The 23,369-nt window shown below is 51.8% G+C and overlaps 1 protein-coding gene across 2 annotated transcripts in view; it reads left to right on the forward strand.

The window, feature by feature from the left end:
• The first annotated feature begins 3,513 nt into the window (after window positions 1-3,513).
• Window positions 3,514-23,369, forward strand: part of EPS15 (epidermal growth factor receptor pathway substrate 15) — a 79,205-nt gene continuing 59,349 nt past the window's right edge. For both annotated transcript variants that reach the window (XM_038759959.1, XM_038759960.1), the window contains exon 1: window positions 3,514-3,581. In XM_038759959.1, the coding sequence (XP_038615887.1) occupies window positions 3,549-3,581 (33 nt within the window). In that variant the 5' untranslated portion in view covers window positions 3,514-3,548. The remainder of the gene's footprint in view (window positions 3,582-23,369) is intronic.

Genomic DNA, 23,369 nt, shown 5'->3' on the forward strand with positions numbered 1-23,369 from the left:
GTGATCAGGTTGTCCCACGTGGGGCTCACAGTCTTCATCCCCATTTTACAGATGAGGTCACTGAGGTTCAGAGAAGTGAAGCAACTCACCCAAAGTCACACAGTCAACAAGTGGCAGAGCCGGAATTAGAACCCGTGACCTCTGACTCCCAAGCCCAGGCTGTTTCCACCGAGCCACGCTGCTTCTCTAGATCAGTGCCTGGCACATAGTAAGCGCTTAATAAAAACCATTAGTAATATTATTATTACCTTGTACCTTGTATATCAATCAATCGTATTTATTGAGCACTTACTGTGTGCAGAGCACTGTACAAAGCACTTGGGAAGTACAAGTTGGCAACAACATATAGAGATGGTCCCTACCCAATAGTGGACTCCCAGTCTAGACGGGGGAGACAGACAACAAAACAAAACATATTAACAAAATAAAATACAACAAATATGTACAAATAAAATAGAGTAATAAATACATACAAACACATATACATATATACAGGTGCATATATACAGGTGTATATCACCTTGTAACCTCCCCAGGGCTTAGAACAGTGCTTTGCACATAGTAAGCGTTTAACAAATGCCATTATTACATATTTATTACTCTATTTATTTTACTTGCACATATTTCCTATTTTATTTATTGTGTTAATGATGTGCGTCTAGCTTTATTTCCATTTATTCTGCTGATTTGACACCTGTCCACATGTTTTGTCTTGTTGTCTGTCTCCCCCTTCTAGACTGTGAGCCCGTTGTTAGGTCTCTCTATGTTGCCAACTTGGACTTCCCAAGCGCTCAGTCCAGTGCTCTGCACACAGTAAGCGCTCAATAAATACGATTGAATGGCTGAATGAAAGTGGCGGAGCCGGGATTAGAACCCGTGACCTCTGACTCCCAAGCCCGGGCTCTTGCCACTGAGCCACGCTGCTTCTCAAGATCAGTGCCTGGCACGTAGTAAACGCGTAATAAAAACTATTATTATTATTATTATTATTATTATTATTAGGCGGGCAATGGGCGTGGCCCACAGCGGGCCGGGGCTTTCCCGGCAGCGTCCAGCAGGGGGCGCGGCGGCGGGTCCAGATGGGGGGGGATTCTCTTCCTCCCTTCAAGGCCCTGCTGAGAGCTCACCTCCTCCAGGAGGCCTTCCCACACTGAGCCCCCTCCTTCCTCTCCCCCTCCTCTCCCTCCCCATCCCCCCAACTTACCTCCTTCCCCTCCCCACAGCACCTGTATAGATGTTTGTACGTATTTATTACTCTTTTTTATTTGTACATATTTATTCTATCGATTTTATTTTGTTAATATGTTTTGTTTTGTTCTCTGTCTCCCCCTTCTAGACTGTGAGCCCGCCTCTGGGTAGGGACCGTCTCTGTATGTTGCCAACTTGGACTTCCCAAGCGCTTAGTCCAGTGCTATGCACACAGTAAGCGCTCAATAAAGACGATTGATTGATTGATTCCCAAGCGCTTAGTCCAGTGCTTGTGCACACAGTAAGCGCACAATAAATACGGCCCCGTCTTACCTCCTTCCCTTCCCCATGGCACCTGTATGTATGTATATATGTTTGTACATATTTATCACTCTATTTATTCATTTATTTATTTTACTTGTACATCTCTATTCTATTTATTTTATTTTGTTAATATGTTTGGTTTTGTTCTCTGTCTCCCCTTTCTAGACTGTGAGCTCACCGTTGGGTAGGGACCGTCTCTTATATGTTGCCGACTTGGACTTCCCAAGCGCTTAGTACAGTGTTCTGCACACAATAAGCGCTCAATAAATACGATTGATTGATTGATGATTCCCAAGCGCTTAGTCCAGTGCTGTGCACACAGTAAGCGCTCAATAAATACGATTGAATGAATGAATGAATGACGGCCGGGGCGGGCTTTCCCAGCAGCGTCCGGCAGGGGGCGCGGTCCGGATGGGGACGGCCGGGGCGGGCTGGCTCTATGGAAAGAGCACGGGCTTGGGAGTCGGAGATCATGGGTTCAAATCCTGCCTCCACCAATTGTTAGCTTTGTGACCTAGGGCAAGTCACTTAACTTCTCTGCACCTCAGTTACTTCATCTGTAAAATGGGGATGAAGACTGTGAGTCCCACGTGGGACAACCTGAGCACCTTGTATCCCCCTCCAGCGCTTAGAACAGTGCTTTGCACATAGTAAGCGCTTAACAAATGCTATTATTATTATTATTATTGTTATTATTATTGTTATTATTATTATTATTATTTCCCGGCAGGGTCCGGCAGGGGTCGCGGTCCGGATGGGGCCGGCCGGGGCGGGCTTTCCCGGCGGCGTCCGGCAGGGGGCGCGGTCCGGATGGGGCCGGCCGGGGAGGACATTCCCGGCGGCGTCCGGCAGGGGGCGCGGTCCGGATGGGGCCGGCCGGGGCGGGCTTTCCCGGCGGCGTCCGGCAGGGGGCGCGGTCCGGATGGGGCCGGCCGGGGAGGACATTCCCGGCGGCGTCCGGCAGGGGGCGCGGTCCGGATGGGGCCGGCCGGGGCGGGCTTTCCCGGCGGCGTCCGGCAGGGGGCGCGGTCCAGGTGGGGACGGCCGGGGAGGGCTATGCCGGAGGCGTCCGGCAGGGGGCGCGGTGCGGATGGGGCCGGCCTGGGCGGGCTTTCCCGGCGGCGGCGTCCGGCAGGGGGCGCGGTGCGGATGGGGACGGCGGGGGCGGGCTTTCCCGACTGCGTCCGGCAGGGGGCGCGGTCCGGATGGGGCCGGCCGGGGTGGGCTTTCCCTGCAGTGTCCGGCAGGGGGCGCGGTCCGGATGGGGCCGGCCGGGGCGGGCTTTCCCGGCGGCGGCGTCCGGCAGGGGGCGCGGTGCGGATGGGGAAGGTCGGGGCGGGCTTTCCCGGCAGCGTCCGGCAGGGGGCGCGGTCCGGGTGGGGCCGGCCGGGGCGGGCTTTCCCGGCGGCGTCCGGCAGGGGGCGCGGTGCGGATGGGGCCGGCCGGGGCGGGCTTTCCCGGCGGCGGCGTCCGGCAGGGGGCGCGGTGCGGATGGGGACGGTCGGGGCGGGCTTTCCGGGCGGTGTCCGGCAGGGGGCGCAGTCCGGATGGGGACGGCCGGGGCGGGCTCTCCCGGCGGCGTCCGGCAGGGGGCGCGGTGCGGATGGGGCCGGCCGGGGCGGGCTTTCCCGGCGGCGTCCGGCAGGGGGGCGCGGTGCAGATGGGGACGGCCGGGGTGGGCTTTCCCTGCAGGAGCCGGCAGGGGGCGCTGTTCGGATGGGGCCGGCCGGGGCGGGCTTTCCCGCGGCGTCCGGCAGGGGGCGCGGTGCGGACGGGGACGGCGGGGGCGGGCTTTCCCGGCGGCGGCGTCCGGCAGGGGGCGCGGCGGCGGTCCCGGATGGGTCCGGGCGTTCCCTTCCGGGTTTTCCCTCCGGCGGCCGGCAGGGGGCGGAGCGGGTGGGTCCCCGGCTTCCGCGCCCGCCGGGAAGTTGCCGAAGTTGGCGAGTCGCTCGCCCGGTCGCCCGCCTGCCCCGTCCGCTCGCCCACCCGCCCGCCCGCCCGCCCGCCTCCTCCCTCCTCTGCAGGATGGAAACGCCATGGCCGCGGCCGCACGACTCCCCCTGACCCAGGTAACCCCGCCCGCCCGCCCCTCAATCAATCAATCAATCAATCAATCGTATTTATTGAACCCGCTCTTGGGTAGGGACCGTCTCTAGGTGTTGCCGACTTGGACTTCCCAAGCGCTTAGACTAGTGCTGTGCACACAGTAAGCGCTCAATAAATGCGATTGATTGATTGATTGAGCGCTGACTGTGTGCAGAGCACTGGACTAAGCGCTTGGGAAGTCCAAGTTGGCAACATCTAGAGACGGTCCCTACCCAACAGTGGGCTCACAGTCTAGAAGGGGGAGGCAGAGAACAAAACCAATTAACAAAATAAAATAAATAGAATAGATATGTACAAGTAAAATAAATAAATAAATAGAGTAATAAATATGTACAAATATATATACATATATACATCCGGGCCTGCTCCTACTCGCCCCTCCGCCTCCCGGGCCCTCGCCGCGGGGAGACTCCCGCCTTCTTTTTATTTTACTTGTACCTATCTATTCTATTTATTTTATTTTGTTAGTATGTTTGGTTTTGTTCTCTGTCTCCCCCTTGTAGACTGTGAGCCCACTGTTGGGTAGGGACTGTCTCTATAGGTTGCCAGCTTGGACTTCCCAAACGCTTAGTCCAGTGCTCTGCACACAGTAAGCGCTCAATAAATACGATTGATTGATTGATTCTCCTAGCCCTCCCCCCACCCCAAAAGCGGCCCCCGAGCCCGCGGGGACCTCGGGACTGGCCCGGCTAATAATAGTAATAATAACGATAGCATTTATTAAGCGCTTACTATGTGCAAAGCACTGTTCTAAGCGCTGGGGAGGTTACAAGGTGACCCTCGTACGTATTTGTTACTCTATTTTACTTGTACATATCTATTCTATTTATTTTATTTTGTTAATGTGTTTTGTTCTCTGTCTCCCCCTTCTAGACTGTGAGCCCACTGTTGGGTAGGGACCGTCTCTCTATGTTGCCAACTTGGACTTCCCAAGCGCTTAGTACAGTGCTCTGCACACAGTAAGCGCTCATTAAATACGATTGATTGATTGATTGATGTTTTGTTTTGTTGTCTGTCTCCCTCGTCTAGACTGTGAGCCCACTGTTGGGTCAGGACTGTCTTTATATGTTGCCAACTTGTACTTCCCAAGCACTTTGTACAGTGCTCTGCACACAGTAAGCGCTCAGTAAATATGATTGATGTTTTGTTTTGTTGTCTGTCTCCCCCTTCTAGACTGTGAGCCCACTGTTGGGTAGGGACCATCTCTCTATGTTGCCAACTTGTACTTCCCAAGTGCTTAGTACAGTGCTCTGCACACAGTAAGCGCTCAATAAATACGATTGATTGATGGATCAGGTTGTCCCAAGGGAGGCTCACAGCCTTAATCCCCATTTTACAGATGAGGGAACTGAGACCCAGAGAAGTGAAGTGACTTGCCCAGAGTCACATAGCTGACAAGTGGCAGAGCCAGGATTTGAACCCACGACCTCTGACTCCAAAGCCCGGGCCCTTTTCCACAGAGCCACGCGGGTGTCATTCATTCCTTCAGTCGTATTTATTGAGCACTTACTTACTGTGTGCAGAGCACTGGACTAAGCGCTTGGGAAGTACAAGTTGGCAACATATAGAGACCAGCCCTGCCCAACAGCGGGCTCACAGTCTAGAAGGGGGAGACAGAGAACAAAACAAAACGTATTAACAGAATAAAATAAATAGAATATGTAAATATGTACAAGGAAAATAAATCGAGTAATCAATCTGCACAAACATCTATACAGGTGCTGTGGGGAGGGGAAGGAGGTAGGGTGGGGTTAGATACAAGGTCGTCAGGTTGTCATTTCATTCATTCATTCGGTCGTATTTATTGAGCGCTTACTGTGTGCAGAGCACTGGACTAAGCGCTTGGGAAGTACAAGATGGCAACATAGAGAGACCAGTCCCTACCCAACAGTGGGCTCACAGTCTAGAAGGGGGAGACAGACAACAAAACATAGTAACAATAAAATAAGTAGAATATGTATATATGTACAAGGAAAATAAATCGAGTAATCAATCTGTACAAACGTCTATACAGGTGCTGTAGGGAGGGGAAGGAGGTAGGGCGGGGGTAGATACAAGGTCATCAGGTTGTCATTTCATTCATTCATCCAATCGTATTGAGCGCTTACTGTGTGCAGAGCACTGGACTATTCATTCATTCATTCCTTCAATCGTATTTATTGAGCACTTGGTGCCCCGAGGTGACAAGTGCACATGTGCCCCCGGGAATCCAGCGGCCAGGGCTATATACTGAGCGCTTACTGCTGGCGCCGAGGGGGAGGAGAGCGCGGGAGTGGGTGGACGCGTTTCCTGCCCACGAGGGATGTACCGAGCCAGGGGATAATAATAATAATGATGGCATTTATTAATTGCTTACTACGTGCAAAGAACTAGGGCAAGCCCCCGGCCGGTGCCCCTTCAGTGGGTGGCAAGCCGAGCCCACCCCTGGAGGAGCCGCAGAGGCCCCAGGCCAAACCCCAGGCCCCGACCCGGGGCCTACCCGCCAATCCCCGGCTTCACACCTTTGCCCGGCCAGGGCCCGAGGTCAGGCTGGTGGCTGCCCTTGGGCAGGCCTGCCACGTCGAGTCAGGTGGGCATCGGTAGCGTGGACGTGGGCAGGGTTTTGAGCCGTTTCACTTCCTCCTTTGCCTCCTGAATGCCCAGGCTCCACTAGGCCCCGCGGCTGGGCACAGCCAAGTCCGCCAAGGCGGGGCCCGGGCTGGGCAACCCGGGCCCAGTCACTGTTCTCCTGAATCTTCCCGTGCCACTCACACCCCTGGGTGGATCGGCCTATTTATGGTTCTCCGGAGCCTTACCGTGCCACCTGCACCCCACATGGGCCCGCCAGCGGGGCCCAGACCGGGCAGCACCGGCCCGGTCGTGGTTCTCCGGAGCCTGGCCGTGCCACCTGCACCCCAAGTGGGCCCGCCACTGGGGCCCGGCTCCAGCTTAAGAGTTCATTTTCATTTGCTTTTGGCAGGAGGCTGGTGGAGGAATTTCTCCCGGATCTATAAAGGCGTAAAGCAGAGGTTTAGTTTTGATTAGACTTTTAGACTGTGAGCCCACCGTTGGGTAGGGACTGTCTCTATATGTTGCCAACTTGTACTTCCCAAGCGCTTAGTACAGTGCTCTGCACACGGTAAGCGCTCAATAAATGCGATTGATTGATTAATTAGACGTAACTGCCCCGGGTGTGGCGAAACGGCACCCGTTCTTGTTTCTTAGATGCCTTCGCATCCTTTCGGGGAAATTTCTAAAACGCCCCAGCAATGTGTGCATGCATTTGCGTGAGGGTGTGTATGGAAAATGTTTTCCCGTTTGCGTGTGCGCGAGGAGATAACACCACAGATGGTGGAGCCGACCGGCGGGGCCCGTGAGCTGGTGACAGCCCCTCGGTGCCCTGGGGCCAGGCGGGTGGGCACTCCAGGACGGCCGCACGTTTTCGGCGACTGGTTTTCGGGCCCGATGTGCCGTCTTTGCAGCAGGCCGTCGGCCGGGATCGCTTCCTGCCATTGTTTGGAAACAGTCCGGGAACCGACGCGGCCTGGGCCAAGCCGGGATGAGGAGGGGAGTAGGGAGCATGGTCGGCCTGCACCTCAAATACCCAGTGGCCCAAAGAGCAGTGAGAAACAACGTGGCCTAGTGACTAGAGCCCCGGCCTTGAGAGTCAGAAGGACCTGGCTTCTAATCCCGGCTCCGCCACTTGTCTGCTGGTGACCTAGGGCGGGTCCCCTCACTTCTCTGGGCCTCAGTTACCTCAGCTGTAAAATGGGGATTAAGTTGTGGAACAGGGACTGTGTCTACAAGCGCTGTGCACACCGTAAGTGCCCAATAAATACGATCGAATAACCCGATTTGCTCTTATCCTCCCCACTGCCTGGCAACTAGTAAGTTCCCCCTTTTAGACTGTGGACCCACTGTTGGGTAGGGACTGTCTCTATATGTTTCCAATTTGTACTTCCCAAGCGCTTAGTACAGTGCTCTGCACATAGTAAGCGCTCAATAAATACGATTGATGATGATGATAGGAAGGGCTTAGCAAATACCGCGATTATTAAGGCTTTTGGACCCACTAGGGAAGAGGAGAAGGAGGGAGGAGCACACCGGTTTAGGGATGAGATGAGAAAAGAGATAGCTAGAGCGCACGAGACGTCAGGGAAAACGAGAAAACGTTCTGAGATTCTGTGGAGCTGGAGAAGAGGGTGAGGGACAGTGTTGTCATCCTCCCGGTAAACATGAAGGGACAGTCGGTAGCCGAGGATGGGGGAAAAGGCGGAGGCTTTTAATGGCTCTTTCGCTTCTGCTTTAATACCAGAGCAAATGCAAACTGTCGATGAGAGGGCCCAGCCCACAGGGACTACCAAGTGAGAAGAGAGAATGCAGTGAAGCTGGCTTTGGCTGCTCGTGGTCACAGAGGGAGAAAGGTTAGGGAAACAGCGTGATAGAGCACGGGCTTGGGAGACAGAAGGACCTGGGTTCTAATCCTGGTTCCGCCATTTGCCTGCTGTGACACTACTCGAGCAAGTCACTACACTTCTCTGGACCTCGGTTCCCTCCTCTGTAAAATGGGATTAAGACCGGGAGAGCCCTAAGTGGGAAAGAGACCGCGTCCAACCCGATTACGTTGTATCTACCCCAGTGCTTAGTACAGTGCCTGACACATAGTAAATGCTTAACACGTACTACAATTATTATAATCCTGGGGTGCGCAGAGGAGGAAGTGGGCTTAAATGAAAGCAGAAGAGATTGCAGTTGGTTGTAAGGGAGAATGTCCTGACAGGGTGATAAAACATCGCAACTGGCTACGGAGGGAGGGATTGGAGTCACGGCCCTCAGAGAAGAGACAGCAACTTGTCCTGCCTGCCTTCAGGTGAGTGATTAGAGTGGTATAGTGGGTAGAACCCAGGCCTGAGAATCAGAAGGCCTTGGGTTCTAATCCCAGCTCCACCATTTGTCTGCTGTGTGACCTTGGGCAAGTCACTTTACTTCTCTGGGCCTCAGTTCCCTCATCTTTAAAGTGGGAATTAAAACCGAACCCCACGTGGGACAGGGTCCGCGTCCAACCCCATTTGCTCATATTTACCCCGGAGTTTAGACCAGTGCCTGACACATAGTAAATGCTTATTAAATGCCATAAAAAAAAAGTGATGATGATGAGCCTCAGAGTTACGACTTCAGGACCTGTCACGGTGCCGAAATCCACAGAGCGGCCATACCGGCTCCCTCTGTCAGAGAAGTTGTGATTTAAAGTCGTGCAGTATAAAATAATGGAAAATGAAAGGGCGGGAGGATATTCTGATAAAGGCTTTAGATTATGGTATCTTCTTTCCTTCCCCATTCCCATCCGTCCTCTGCCCCAAATAAAAATAACCCAGGCAACCAAAGAGGTGTCCCTAAAGTCAGTGTTCTGCTTCTGACATTTGATCTTGGGCACTGAAAGCATATGACTTTGTTGGAATCTTGGCTCAGAGGGCAGACGAGGGAAATTGGGGAGTTGGGGGCGGGGGTACGGGTTCTCGTCCCAGCTCTGTCACGGGCCTGCTGTGGGACCTTAGGTAAGTCACTTAACTTCCCTAGACTCAGTTTTCTCATCTGTAAAAAAGAAGTTTTACAGTCGTTCGATTGTGAGCTCCTGGAGGGCAGGGATCGTGTCTACCTAGAGAAGCAGCATGGCTTAATGGAAAGAGCACAGGCTTGGGAGTCAGAGGTCGTGGGTTCTAATCCCAGCTCCGCCACTTGTCAGCTGTGTGACTTTGGGCAAGTCGCTTCTCGGTGTCTCAGTTCCCTCGTCTGTAAAATGGGGATTTAGGCTGTGAGCCCCACGTGGGACAACCTGATAACCGAATATCTACCCCAGTGCTTAGAACAGTGCGTGGCACATAGTAAGTGCTTAACAAATATCATCATTATTACCTACAATATTGTACTGCTCCCATTGCTTAGGCCAGTGCTTTGCATGCCATAATGATCAATAAATACCAGTGACTGATCAAATAAGATACTACTGTCCCTCTCAGTGAGGCAGGCACTATGTCTAACTTGATTATCCCATGTCTCCCCAGGCACTTAGTGCAGTGTTTAGCCCAGTCCTTGGCACCTCTGAAGTGCTTAATAAACCTCATGATTATTATCGGTTATTAAATCTATGAAATAAAAGAGCGGGCAGGGAAGGTCAGCTGGAGCGCAGGTCTTCTAGGTAGACCACTATCGGGTTCACTAGTTGATCCTCCCCTCGCTGTGCCGCGGCGTGGAAGGCACGCGTGTTCTGCCGCCGGTTCGGCTGGGGTGGGTCCCCGTGTCCTTTGAGCGTGGGCTGGGCTTCCGTTCCCTGGGGAACGAAGAGAGTGCGGGCCTGTGTTTGAATGCAAATCCCATTCTGGAGCGATGTAAAACTAAGCACTTGGGAGAGTACAGGACAACAGGGAGCTTGCAGTCTAGAGGGGGAGGCAGACAGACATTAATATGAATAAATAAATCATAATAATTTATAGATATAAGCATTAGTTTTGTGGGGTTGAGGGTGGGGTCATATTCCCAAAGGTCAAAGGTCCAAGTGCATAGATGACACAGAAGGAGCTGGGGGAAAGAAGGCTTAATCCGGGAAGGCCTCTTGGCGGAGATGTGACCTTAGAAAGGCTTTGAAGGTGGGGAGAGTGATTGTCTGTCAAATATGAAGTGGGAGGGCATTCCAGGCCAGAGGACGGATATGGCCTGTACATTGTAACCTCCCCAGCGCTTAGAACAGTGCAAAGCAAATAGTAAGCGCTTAATAAATGCCATCGTTATTATTATTATAGGTGACGGGTCGATGGCGAGCTAGATGAGATCGGGGTCCAACAGGCCTGCTGGCACTAGAGGAACAGAGCGTATAATTGCACTTCCCGGTGTTTAGCTTTTTGATGCAGCCCCAGCAAAAATGACCACTTTCACCCGTCACTGTCAAAAGTTTTGAGTGCTGCCGTGCAAATAGCGATCGATGGTGTGTACCGAGCGTCGGTGTGCGTGTACTGCACTGAGCGCTTGTGGGAGTACAGTACAGTTAGTAGACGCAATCCCCGCGGCTCTCCATGAATGACTGACTTATATTAGAAATGTGATGAAGAAGGGCAAGGGCCTGCGTCGGTGCATTAGTACCGAAGTAGGCACAGAAGTGGTATGGGAGGTAAGGTTTAGGTGGCACGGGCGTGCTGATTTGGCATTCGGTCCCCAAAGATCGAAGCAGGGTGCTTGGGAGGTTACCAAGAAAAGGGGGATCCTGGACAAGCCACTGGCCAAAAGGAGGCCTCATGCTGTGGGGGAGCACACTGGTGAAGTGGACAATTAAGCTGCCTGCCCCCCTGTCCCCGTCCCCCAGGGTCCCGCCCTCAGCAACCTGCTCTCCTCCCCCTGGATTCCCGGAGGCCGGAAGCAGAAAATCCTGCAGGGTCATCCCAGGGCCCTGGATTTTCTGCAGGTTCTAATCCCGGCTCTGTCACTTAATAACTGTGGGATTCATTAAGTGCTTACTGTGTGCCAGGCACTGTACTAAATGCTGGGGTGGATGCAGTCAGTCTTATAAGTGAGGCACAGAGATCTTAAGTGATTTGCCCAAAGTAATCAATCAATCAATTGTATTTATTGAGCGCTTACTGTGTGCAGAGCACTGTACTAAGCGCTTGGGAGGTACAAGTTGGCAACATATAGAGACAGTCCCTACCCAACAGTGTGCTCACAGTCTAGAAAGTCATACAAGTCACACAACAGACAAGTGGCTGAGTCAGGATTGGAACCCAGGTCTTCTCTTGGGCCAGTTTTCTATCCACTTGGCCACGCTGCTTTTCAGCTCATTGTGGGCGGGGAACGTGTCTACCAAGTTCATTATATTGTACTCTCTCAACTGCACAGCGCAGTCCTATGTAAGCTTCCCCCTCTAGACTAGAAGCTTGTTGTGGACCGGGAATGTGTCTGTTATATTGTTCTATTGTACTCTCCCGAGCACTTAGTACAGTGCTTCGCACACAGCAAGCACTCAATAAATGATTGAATGAATTCAGGTCGGGTTGATGAATCCTTGGCCTGTTCCTGACCTCGCCGTCCTCATTCATTCGTATTTATTGAGCGCTTACGGTGTGCAGAGCACTGTACTAAGCGCTTGGGAGAGTACACCAATAAACAAACATATTCCCTGCCCGCCGTCCCAGCAGTTGGAGTGAGTGTCGCTTCCGCTGCTGTGTCAGTGTTTGTCGAGATGCCGACTGCCCAGGGCTACCGATTCTGAAGCCGTCAGAGGCAACTACAGAAGGAAAGCAGCTTGGATGTGTTTCTACATTGGGAAAGGCAGATTCTTCAAGCGTTTAGTACAGTGCTTTGCACACAGTAAGTGCTCAGTAAATGTGATTGAGTGAATGAACGAACCCCTTTGAAATCGCTGTTTAAGTGGCTTCGTTCTTACCTGGTTTCCATGGCCTGCCATTTTGGGATTCAACCTTTTTTTTTTTATGGTATTTGTTAAGCGCTTACTAAGCGCCAGGTGCTGTTCTAAACGCTGGGGCAGATACAAGTAATCAGGTTGGACACAGTCCATGTCCCACATAGGGCTCTCAGTCTTAATCTCCATTTTACAGATGAGGTTGCTGAGGCCCAGAGAAGTGAAGTGACTTGCCCAAAGTCACACAGCTGACAAGCGGCGGAGCCAGGATTTTGAACCCTGATCCTCCTGATTCCCAAGCCTGTGCTCTACCCACTAGACCATGCTGCTTCTCTAGTCTCTCTGTGTGACTACAAAGTGTATTTTGAGTTTTTGGGGAGCTTAGTGAACCTTTTGCTTTTTTAATAGTATTTGTTCAACGCTTACTGTGAGCCAGGCATTGTACTAAGCCCCGGGGGAAGATACAAAATATTCAGGTCCCACAGGGGGCTCACAATCTAAGTAGGAGGGAGAGCAGGTATTGAATCCCCATTTCGCAGATGAGGAGACTGAAGCACAGAGTAGTGAAGTGACTAATCAGTGGTGTTCACTGAGTGCTTACTGTGTGCAGAGCAGTGTACTAAACACTTGAGAGAGTCCGTTACAACAGAGTTAGGTGAAGGTCCTTGCCCAGTAAAGTCACTTCCCGGCAGAGAGGCTCAGAGTTGTGGAAACTGAGTCTGAGCACATGGTTTTTTTTTTTTTTTAGCAGAGTTCAGGTTGCTTTGTAGGGCAGGTGTGCGTTTTAGGTCAAAGGTAAATTACCACAGGAAATAACCACCGGAAGTTCGGAGTTAAAAGTGAATTGGGATATTTGCATGCAGTCTATTCCCAGCGGTCTCTCTGAAAGCCGGATTGCCCAAGGATGACCATAGGTTTTGTGGCATTCTACATGGTCTGATGATAATAATGATAATAATAAGTGTGGTATTTGCTAAGCGCTTACTATGTGCCAGGCAAATCCGCCAAGCTAGCTCTCTTCCTCCCTTTAAGGCCCTACTGAGAGCTCACCTCCTCCAGGAGGCCTTCCCAGACTGAGCCCCTTCCTTCCTCTCCATCCCCCCGTCTTACCTCCTTCCCTTCCCCACAGCACCTGTATATATGTATATATGTTTGTACATATTTATTACTCTATTTATTTTACTTGTACATATCTATTCTATTTATTTTATTTTGTTAATGTTTGGTTTTGTTCTCTGTTTCCCCCTTCTAGACTGTGAGCCCACTGTTGGGTAGGGACTGTCTCTATGTGTTGCCAACTTGTACTTCCCAAGCGCTTAGTCCAGTGCTCTGCACACAGTAAGCACTCAATAAATACGATTGATTGTACTAAGCACTGGAGTAGATAAAGTCTAATCAGGTTGGACACAGTCCCCGTCCCACATGGGGCTCACAGTTTCAGTCCCCCTTTTAGCGGTGAGGGAACTGAGGCACAGAGAAGTGAAGGTCACACAGCAGACAGGTGGCAGAGTCGGGATTAGAACCCAGGTCCTGTAGCTTCCCAGCCCATGCTCTTACCACTAGCCATACTGCTTGTCAGCGGTCCCCAGGGTCGCAGGTTCCAGAGCCCTCTTGGCGCTCCGCCGTTATAGGAGAGTTGAGAAACCCAACCACTTTAGTGTCACAGCTGCTGAGAGCGAGAAGCGCGTTTGGTCTCCAGGCTTGGCAAACGTCTCCTCTCCACCTCCCCCAGCCCCAGTCTCACACATGGGGCTTTAGTCCTGCTGCCGCTGGCATCGGAGCGGACTGTGGGGAGCGGAAAAAGCCTCTGCTTCAGCAGAAGTTGTTTACAATCAATCTGCCCGCCGAGGTCAAAAGAGAGACCTTTTAACGACAAAAACTGCATGGCGATTGGCATTTGAATATCAGCTCCCTGGCATCACTAACTTTTATCCCCACTTAGCGTGATAAATAAGGCTAAAGTGTGATGAATTGGAGAGAAGAAAATAAAGTCTCTTGTTTGCAGTCATGGAATTTCTTTCCTGTCCAAGAGAATCGTTCATTGTGAACGGCAGAAAAAAAAAATCAAAACTAGGACACTAACTCAAGAGGTTTTTAAGGGGCGACGGAACAAAAGGTCTCAGAAAAGGAAACTTCTTAGGAGGAAAGTCCTGTAGGCAGGGTGTAAAATGTATATGTGAATTTTTTTTTAGCAGACTTCAAAAGGGAACTTGGGAGAGTTTTATTGTGTGCTTAGTGTGAAACTCCACTTCCAACATTGAACCTTAATGTCTCTCTCCCTCCTCCTCCCACCTCCCTTCCTCACCCCCCCCCCCCCTTTTCCCGGTTCTTCAGAGCTGTGGATGTTCTCTTTGGATGTGCTAGAATTCCAAAACAATATCCATCAATCAGTCAGTGGTATTTAATAATGATAATTATAATAATAATTGTGGTATTTATTAAGCTCTTACTATGTAGCAAGTATTGTACCAAGCACTAGAATAGATATAAAATAATAATAATAAGGGCCCACATAGGCCTCACAGTCTAGGTAGGAGGGAGAACAGTATTGAGGCCCCAGTTTGCAGACGAGGGAACTGAGGCACAGAGAAGTGACTTATCCAAGGTCACCCAGCAGGCAAGTGGCCTAGCTGAGAATAGAAGACAGGTCCTCTAACTCCCAGTCCCATGCTCACTGGGTCACAGTGCTTCTCTGCTGATTGCTTACTGTGTGAAGAGCACCTTACTAAGCGCCTGGGAGAGTACAATCCAGCAGAGTTTAGACAATGTTCCCTGCCCACAACGAGCTTACAGTCTAGGGTTAAAGTCTAAATATGGCCAGGGCTTTCTTATCAGACTATTTTATGACCATTTGGTCAGTTGATTCAGGTAATGAAGGCTCAGCTGATCTCTGTTCCCCTTTGGGTTGTCTTCAGTTTGGCATCAGAAGTGACCCAGTGGAGAAGATTGAAGTAATCTCATCCAAACGGTTTTCTCATCAAGGCCTATTTTGGCTCCGTCCCTCCTCCCCGTGCTTGGTCTGAGGCCAACCTCAGACATCCCGATGGGTCGATGCCCCCCCGCCGGACCCTCAGAGCCCGCGGAGGGGGAAAACACGCGCTGTGCCCTGTTGGGGGTGAGGGACTCGGTCTTTACCCGAGAGAATGTTGGCGTTTACTTCCTGAAGTGATTTGAGGAAGTTAACTATTTCTGAATCTGGAAATCACAGTGAAGGTCATGGCTGTCCTCACCCGTGGTATTTAGAGCGCCCGCTGGGTGCAGAACACTGTTCTGAGCTCTGGTTGAGGGATACAGTCGAGCTGGGAGACAATCTCTGTCCTCAAGGGGCTCAGAGTCCAGTGGGGGAGACAGACCCGGCAAACATTACAGTTGTTGGCATTGAGAAGCAGTGTGGCCTAGTGGCTAGATCCTGGGTCTGGGGGTCAGAAGGACCTGGGTTCTAAGCACAGGGGTCTGCTATGTGACCGTGGGCAAATCACTTCGCTTCTCTGTGCCTCGGGGACCTCATCTGAAAAATGGGGATTAAGATGGTGAGCCCCATGTGGGACAGGGGCTGTGTCCAACCTGATTATCTTGTATCTATCCTAGTGCTATAGCGCCTGGCACATAGTAAGCACTTATCAAGTACCATCATTATTATTATTGGTGCCTGGCACATAGGGCTTAACAAATACCATAAAAAAACAGATGGATGGTTGGGGATAATAGAGTCTATGTAAGAGCTGTACGAGACACTCGGGTGGTTGTGTCAACCTTGGATGATTCGTAAGGACCAAGGTGGCAGCCGGGGGATCCAAGGTAAGGAGGTGTACCAGTCAATTTCACCTGCCTGGCCTGGAGCCCCGGCCCCTGGGTTTATGCCCGCGGGCATTCCTGCCGCCAAGCGGACCCTGACTCACAGCCTCCGGCAATCTCTGGGGTCCCCCCGGGAGACGCAATCAGCCTCAGGGACCCGTGGGTTGTGGCAGTCAATCAATGAATCAATTGATCCTATTTAATCGAGTGCTTACTGCATGTAGAACACTGTACCAAGTGCTTGGGGGAGCAGGGTATAACAGAGTTGGTAGACACGTTCCCTGCCCATAACATGCTTACAGTCTAGAGGGGGAGATAGGCATTAATAAAAATACCACACCAAAAACAAATACCGTAAAAAAAATTATATTACAGATATGAACATAAGTGCTGTGGGGCTGAGTGGAGTTGGTGAATAAAGGGAGGAAAGTCAGGGCGACACAGAAGGGAGTGGGAGAAGAGGAAATGAGGGGTTAGTTGGGGAAGGCCTCTTGGAGATGTGGTTTTAATAGGCTTTGAAGAGGGGGAGAGCGATCCTCTGATGGATGTGAAGATTAAGGGAGTTCCAGGTCAGAGGCAGGATGTGGGCGAGGGGTCGGCGGCGAGTTACACGAGATGGAGGGACAGTGAGAAGGTTGGTACTAGAGGAGTGAAGTGTGCCGCCTGGGTTGTAGTAGGAAATTAGGGAGATAAGATAGGAGGGGACACGGTGATGGTGTCCTCTGAACAGTCACACTCGGGTGGAAAGGATGCTTGTGAGAGTGAGTGTGTGTGTGCATGCCTGTGTACGTGAGCCCATGTTGGGCCTTGGTATTTGTTGGGTGGCTTCTTTTCCTAAGGTCAGCAGGAGTGGCTGGGCCAGAGAGGGAATTGATCTTTGGGGAATAGCAAGGAGCCCCAAAAGTATCAGTCTAGGTCCTCTCTCCATCGCTGTCAGAGCAGCTCTGGGTTGAGCCCGGAGAGATCTCGGCCATGGACTGTCAGTCGGTCTGCCTTCTCCGGTGGCTCTGGGCCGGATGCCCCTTGGGGGAGACGTGGAGGTCGAAAGCATTGGCCAATACTGTGTCTGCTTTGGCGCCTGGAGCGCAGAGTTGGACTTTTCAATCAGTTAATCAATCAGCTGTATTTATTGAGCACTTAACTGTGTGCAGAGAACAGTAACTAAGAGCTTGGGAGAGTACAGTATATCACAGTATAACAGTTGGCAGGCACATTCCCTGCCCACAGCGAGCTTCAAGGGGAGACAGACATGAATATAAATACATAAATTACGGATATTCATTCCTTCATTGTCATATTTATTGAGCGCTTTCTGTGTGCAGAGCACCGTACTAAGCGCTTGGAAAGTACAATTCAACACCTAAGTACTGTGGGGCTGAGGGACGGGGGAGTAAAGGGAGCGAATCCAAGTGCAAGGGTGACACAGTTGAGAGTGGGAGAAGAGGAAATGAGGGCTCAGTCAGGAAGACTGACTGGAAGAGACGTGCCTTCAAAAAGGCTTTGAAGGTGGAGAGAGTTTGTAGGTTATGAAGAGGGAGGGCTTTCCAGGCCTGAGGCAGGTCGTTCTTGTGTCATAATCTTCCAAGCACTTAGTACAGTGCCCTGCACGCTGTAAGCACTCAGTAAATACGATTGATTGATTGCTGTGGGTGAGAGGTCAGCGGCAAGGTAGGTGAGACGGAAGTACAGTGAGTAGGTTGGCATTTAGAGGAGTGAAGCGTGTGGGCTGGGCTGCAGTAGGAAATCAGAGGTGAGGTAAGAGGGCGCGAGCTAATTGAGGGCTTTAAAGCTGATGGCAAGGAGTTTCCATTTGATTCATTCAATCGAGCGCTTACTATGTGCAGAGCACTGTACTAAGCGCTTGGGAAGTACAAATCAGCAACATATAGAGACGGGCCCTACCCAACAACGGGATGTGGGTGGAGGTGGATGGGCGACCACTCTGTGCTGGTGAATTCATCCGTTTCCCCCAGGGTGGGCAGCCCCCTGGGCCCCGACCCAGCCCTGGCCTGGCTGCCCGGCTGGAGCCCAGGAGGGGGGCTTTTCCTGCCGGGGCGGGCGGTGGCGGAGGGAACCGTTCATCGATTGCTGCTTCTGGGGGTGGTAGTGGCAGCGGCTGCTGCTTCATGGTAGCGTTTGGAGTTCGTGCCCTCATAAAACCAGCAGCTTCAGCAGCCGGCCCCATCCCCTCCCTTCCCCCACCCCAGAGGCCCCTGGGAATCTGATGGTTCATTCATTTGTTCATTCAGTCATATTTATTGAGCACTTACTGTGTGCAGAGCACTGTACTAAGCGCTTGGAAAGTACAATTCAGCAACAGAGACAATCCCTGCCCACAACGGGCTCACAGTCTAGAAGGAGGGAAACGGTTGAAAGGTGGCACTGGGTCCCGGACCTCGGTGACGGCGGAGGTCCTGCCTCTGCCACCGGTGGGCTTGGGGCAGCGGAGGCAGCAGTGCTCGTTGCTTTCTGCCCTGCTGACCCTTGCCCATCCTCCTGGGGCCAGACTCTTGGCTGCCAGAGGTGCCAACTCCAGGCCTGGAGCCGGGATCCCCGCACGGTCAGTCAGTCGGTGGTATTTCTTGAGCGCTGACCGTGGCCAGGGCACTGTACTAAGCTCTTGGGAGAGGGCGATACAACAGAGAGAAACAGAGTGGCTCAGTGGAAAGAGCACGGGCTTTGGAGTCAGAGGTCATGGGTTCAAATCCCGGCTCCGCCACTTGTCAGCTGTGTGACTTTGGGCAAGTCACATCACTTCTCTGGGCCTCAGTTACCTCATCTATAAAATGGGGATTAAGACTGTGAGCCCCACGTGGGACAACCTGATCACCTTGTATCCCCCAGCGCTTAGAACAGGGCTTTGCACGTAGTAAGTGCTTAATAAATGCCATCATCATCATTATTATTATTATTAAACACGTTTCTTCCCCCCAGACTGTAGGCTTGTTATGGGCAGGGAAAGTGTCAGTTTATTGTTGTATTGTACTCTCCCCAAGTGCTCAGTGCAATGCTCTGCACACACCGAGTGCTCAATAAATAGCATTGACTGGCTGACTGATTGCCCACAGCTTGCACCGCGAGCCCCCTGAGGGATGGGGACTGCTTCCCATCTGAAGACCCCGTGTTGGGCACTGTTCCTTGGCTCAAAGTGAGTGCCGACTCCAGGCCGAAACTGGCTGAGATGGGCAGGGCAGAGGAGGGGCAGGGCCTGAGCCAGACTGCCTTACTGCCCTTCTGAGGACCGGCGAGCCGGTGAGGCTGTGGCTTTAATTCACCTTTGAGAAATTGGATCCTGAACCCGCGGGGAGTTGGGCAGGCATCTAAAACGGTGCCAAGATGAGGCTATTCCAGTCACGATCCTCCATTGCCGCCGCAGGAGTCTCCTGGATTGATTTGTCTCAGGGAGGTGAGAAAACCAATCTCTTTTCCTGCTGAAATTAAGAAAAGAAAAAACATCTTTGCAAGCTCTTTGAAGAGTGACAATCCAAATAGCCTGTCCCGTCTGCCCCCACCTCCCGATTTCTTACTCTCCCAACTGGGTCAATGGCCATTATGCAATGCAACTTCTCGTAAAGCATTTCACAAGATAATAGGGGGGGAATTATATTGGCTGTAATTAGCAAGAGTTTAAAACTGCTCAGGTCAGAACAATTAGAACCCCATTTTCTCTTGGTCGGGCTCTGGGTCGAAGCAGCGATGCTGGGGGCGCCGAATGTGTTTGCTGACTTGGATTACGGAGGGGGCTCTGAAATGACTGTCAGACTACAAAAATCAATCAATCACATTTATTGAGCGCTTACTCTGTGCAGAGCACTTGGGGAATGCAACACAACAATCAATCAATCAATCGTATTTATTGAGCGCTTACTTTGTGCAGAGCACTGTACTAAGCGCTTCCTGCCCACAACAAGCTTACAAAAAAACCTTGATCTTTTTTTACATTTTATTTTATGGTATTAAGCGCTTGCTATGTGCCAGGCACTGTATTAAGTGCTGGAAAAGATGTACGCTAATCAGGTTGAACTCAATCCATCTCCCACATAGGGCTCACAGTCTTAGTCCTCATTTTACAGATGAGGTAACTGAGGCAAAGTGACGTGACTTGCCTCAGGTGACCCAACAGAAAAGTGGTGGAACTGGGATTTGAACCCAGGTCCTTATGACTCACAAGCCCGTGCTCTATCCATTAGGCCACGCTGCTTCTCCGCTGACTTGACTGGGAAAGGCCAGCACCAGTAGTTTAAAGAGCAATTGGGTGGGAGGAGGGTGGTCTCGGATCGTGACTTAAAGTCGACGTAACTCAGCGGGGGAGGACGGGGCCAGACTTGCCCACCGCCCCCCACCCCCGCCACACACTCGGGCGGTTGACGTGTGGTTAAGCGACATTCCGCAGTCCAGGCCTGGACAGAGATGGGCTCTTCCTTCCCGTTTTCTCCAAGCTGAGCAACTGTTTCCCATTTCCATTTCCCTGCTGCCGTCAGCAGGCTCATTTCACTCACCTTCCCAGCCCCCCTCCGGCCTCTTGCCGGATTTCCCAGGTCGTTGCGGGACTTGGGGGCCTCGACCTTGGACGGTGGGGTATCCTCTGGGAGCTTGACCGGTTGTGGGAGAGGAAGGCCGTCCTGACTAGCCCAGGGATTGGGGACAGGGCCTGGGCAGAAAACGTGTCTACCAATTCTGTGTTGTACTCTCCCTGTGCTTTGCACACAGTCAACACTCAATAAATATGATTGATTGATTGATAGGTATGCAGGCATTTATCCTGCTGGTAGCCCAGTCAGATCCTTCTGACCCGTTCCTGGCCAGGTGGCCGTTCCCGGGCAACCAAGTATGCTGGACTTGTCTGGTCCAACGTCAAACTTCATCTTGTCTCTCTCCACCCACTCCTCCTACTTGCCTGGGTCATTTACGACTCTAATCTCATTTTTCAAGGAGCCCTGAGCCGCACATGAGCTCTTCCTGCCACATCAGCAGGCCCCAGGAGCCCGCTCCAGCCCACCCGCCCACCCACCGGTCAGTCCTAACGGTCAGGGAAATCAGTCAATCAATCAATCGTATTTATTGAGCACTTACTGTGTGCAGAGCACTGTACTAAGCGCTTGGGAAGTACAAGTTGGCAACATATAGAGACAGGTCCTACCCAACAGTGGGCTCACAGTCTAGAATGCCAGGTGAGGGTTAGCAAATCCAAACCCCTCCAACCTTGGTCCTGAGTAGGAGAAGAGCTGGCAAACGGGAAGAAGTGGGCTTTCTGCCATGTTGTCGTCCCGGCACCGTTTTGGTTGTCTCCCTGGGCCTCTCTCCCTCACCCCCGCCTTCCTCCTCCCCCCCGGCTGCTCTGCCTTCTGGGGTCACCGTTGGGCCCATCTGAAGCCCCCTTTCCGGCGAGTTAGCTCTTACTGTATGCCAAGCACTGCACCAGACTCTATCTGGGGTGGATTATGGGATCTGCTATGGGATTATTATCCATAATATCCATAATAATCCATTATGGGATTATTAGAGAAGCAGTGTGGCTCAGTGGAAAGAGCACGGGCTTTGGAGTCAGAGGTCATGAGTTCGAATCCCGGCTCCTCCACATGTCCGCTGTTTGACCTTGGGCAAGTCACTTAACTTCTCTGAACCTCAGTTACTTCATCTGTAGAATGGGGATTAAGACTGTGAGACCCACATGGGACAACCTTGTTTCCCTCCCAGCACTTAGTACAGTACTTTGCACATAGTAAGTGCTTAACAAATGCCAGCTTTATTAATATTATCGCCAATCAGTGGTATTTGTTGAGCACTTACTATGTGTGTAGCACTGTACTAAGTGCTTGAGAAAGTACAAATAAACAGAATTGGTAGACACTTCCCCTGTCCACAAGGAGCTTACAGTCTAGAGGGTGATGAGAGGTGTTGAGTCCCAATCCTTGTCTCTCGGAGGCTGATGTTGAAGCAGCAGTGATGATGTTCTCTCCTTCTCTCTCACTGTCTCACACTCTCTGTCCTCCTCCGTCTCTCTTGCTCACTCATAGTGAAAGGAAGTTCGGGAATTTTTCCCATTCATTGGTGAGCGCGTCAGCTTTGAGGACAGGATGTTTGACTGGCTTCCTCTTGGAGCAACGTGGAAAGACCACGGGCCTGGGAATCAGAGGACCTGGGTTCCAGACCCGGCTCGGCCACTCGCCTGCCCCGTGACCTTGGGCAAGTCACTTCACTGCTGTGTGCCTCAGTTCCCCCATCTGTAGAAAGGGGTTTCAATATCCGTTTTCCCGCCTACTTAGACCGTGAGCCCCATGCAGGACAGGTACCGTGTCTCACCTGATAATCTTGGATCTACCCTGGCGCTTAGAGCAGTGCTTGGCGCGTAGGAAGCGCTTAGCAAATACCGCAATTGTTGTTGTTGTAGAGAGAACACACTGCAGGTGCTTGGGAAACTTGTTGTGCACAAAGCCAGGCTGAGCCCGGAGCCAGGGCCCCGGAGCGTGGAAGTCCGGTGGGGTTAGTCGCCAGGCTTGGTGCCCAGTGGTTTCCATGTGGTTTGGAGTCTCCAGGGCTGTCCTCTGGACGCCGTGTGTCCCGGAGGGCAGGACTGCCATTTGGGGTGCGTGGGGTGAGCCGTGTGCCCGCTGGCTGGAGCACCCCATGGTCGGGGAGGGCTTCCGGCTACCCCCCTCCCCTGCCACTGGTGCTGATCTCAGGCTCTCTGTTCCGGAGCCTGGGCTGGTTCGCTGCCAACGATTTTAGCCTGGACAGAGTTCTCTGGGGGTGGGGGTGGGGGTGGGGGGGCATTTCCTGAACGTTGGGATTGCTGTTGGGGCAGGCGTGGACCCGCCGGGTCCTGGAGTCCTCCAGACTCCAAAGGTATTCATTCATTCATTCAGTTGTATTTATTGAGCACTTACTGTGTGTAGAGAACTGTACCTAGTGCTTGGGAGAGTATAACAGTAACCAGACACATTCCCTTCCCACAACGAGCTTACGGTCTAGAGGGGGAGACAGTCATTAATAGAAATAAATAAATGACGGTCCACATGTTTTGTTTTGTTGTCTGTCTCCCCCTTCTAGACTGTGAGCCCGTTGTTGGTTACGGACCCGTCTCTATGTGTTGCCAACTTGTACTTCCCAAGCACTTAGTACAGTGCTCTACACACAGTAAGCACTCAGTAAATACGATTGAATGAATGAATGAACTAGCTGGGCGCAGTGTGCAGCTCATAGTAAGCACCTAATAATAAATATCATTAATATTATTTCTTCCTATCCAGGTCATCTGTTATTACTTCCTCCCCTCCCCTACAAAGGGGCCACCTTAAACTTTTCTCAGTTCCCAGCACTTTGGCTTTTAATGGCATTTGTTAAGGGTCTACTTTGTGCCAGACATTGTAGTAAGCGCTGGGGTAGATACAAGGCAGTCAGGTTGGACAGAGTCCAGGGTCCACATGAGGCTCACAGTCTTAATTCCCATTTTATCATCATCATCATCATCAATCGTATTTATTGAGCGCTTACTGTGTGCAGAGCACTGTACTAAGCACTTGGGAAGTACAAATTGGCAACATATAGAGACAGTCCCTACCCAACAGTG

This window comes from Tachyglossus aculeatus, chromosome 18 (genome assembly GCF_015852505.1).
Source record: "Tachyglossus aculeatus isolate mTacAcu1 chromosome 18, mTacAcu1.pri, whole genome shotgun sequence".
Taxonomy (NCBI): Eukaryota; Metazoa; Chordata; class Mammalia; order Monotremata; family Tachyglossidae; genus Tachyglossus; species Tachyglossus aculeatus.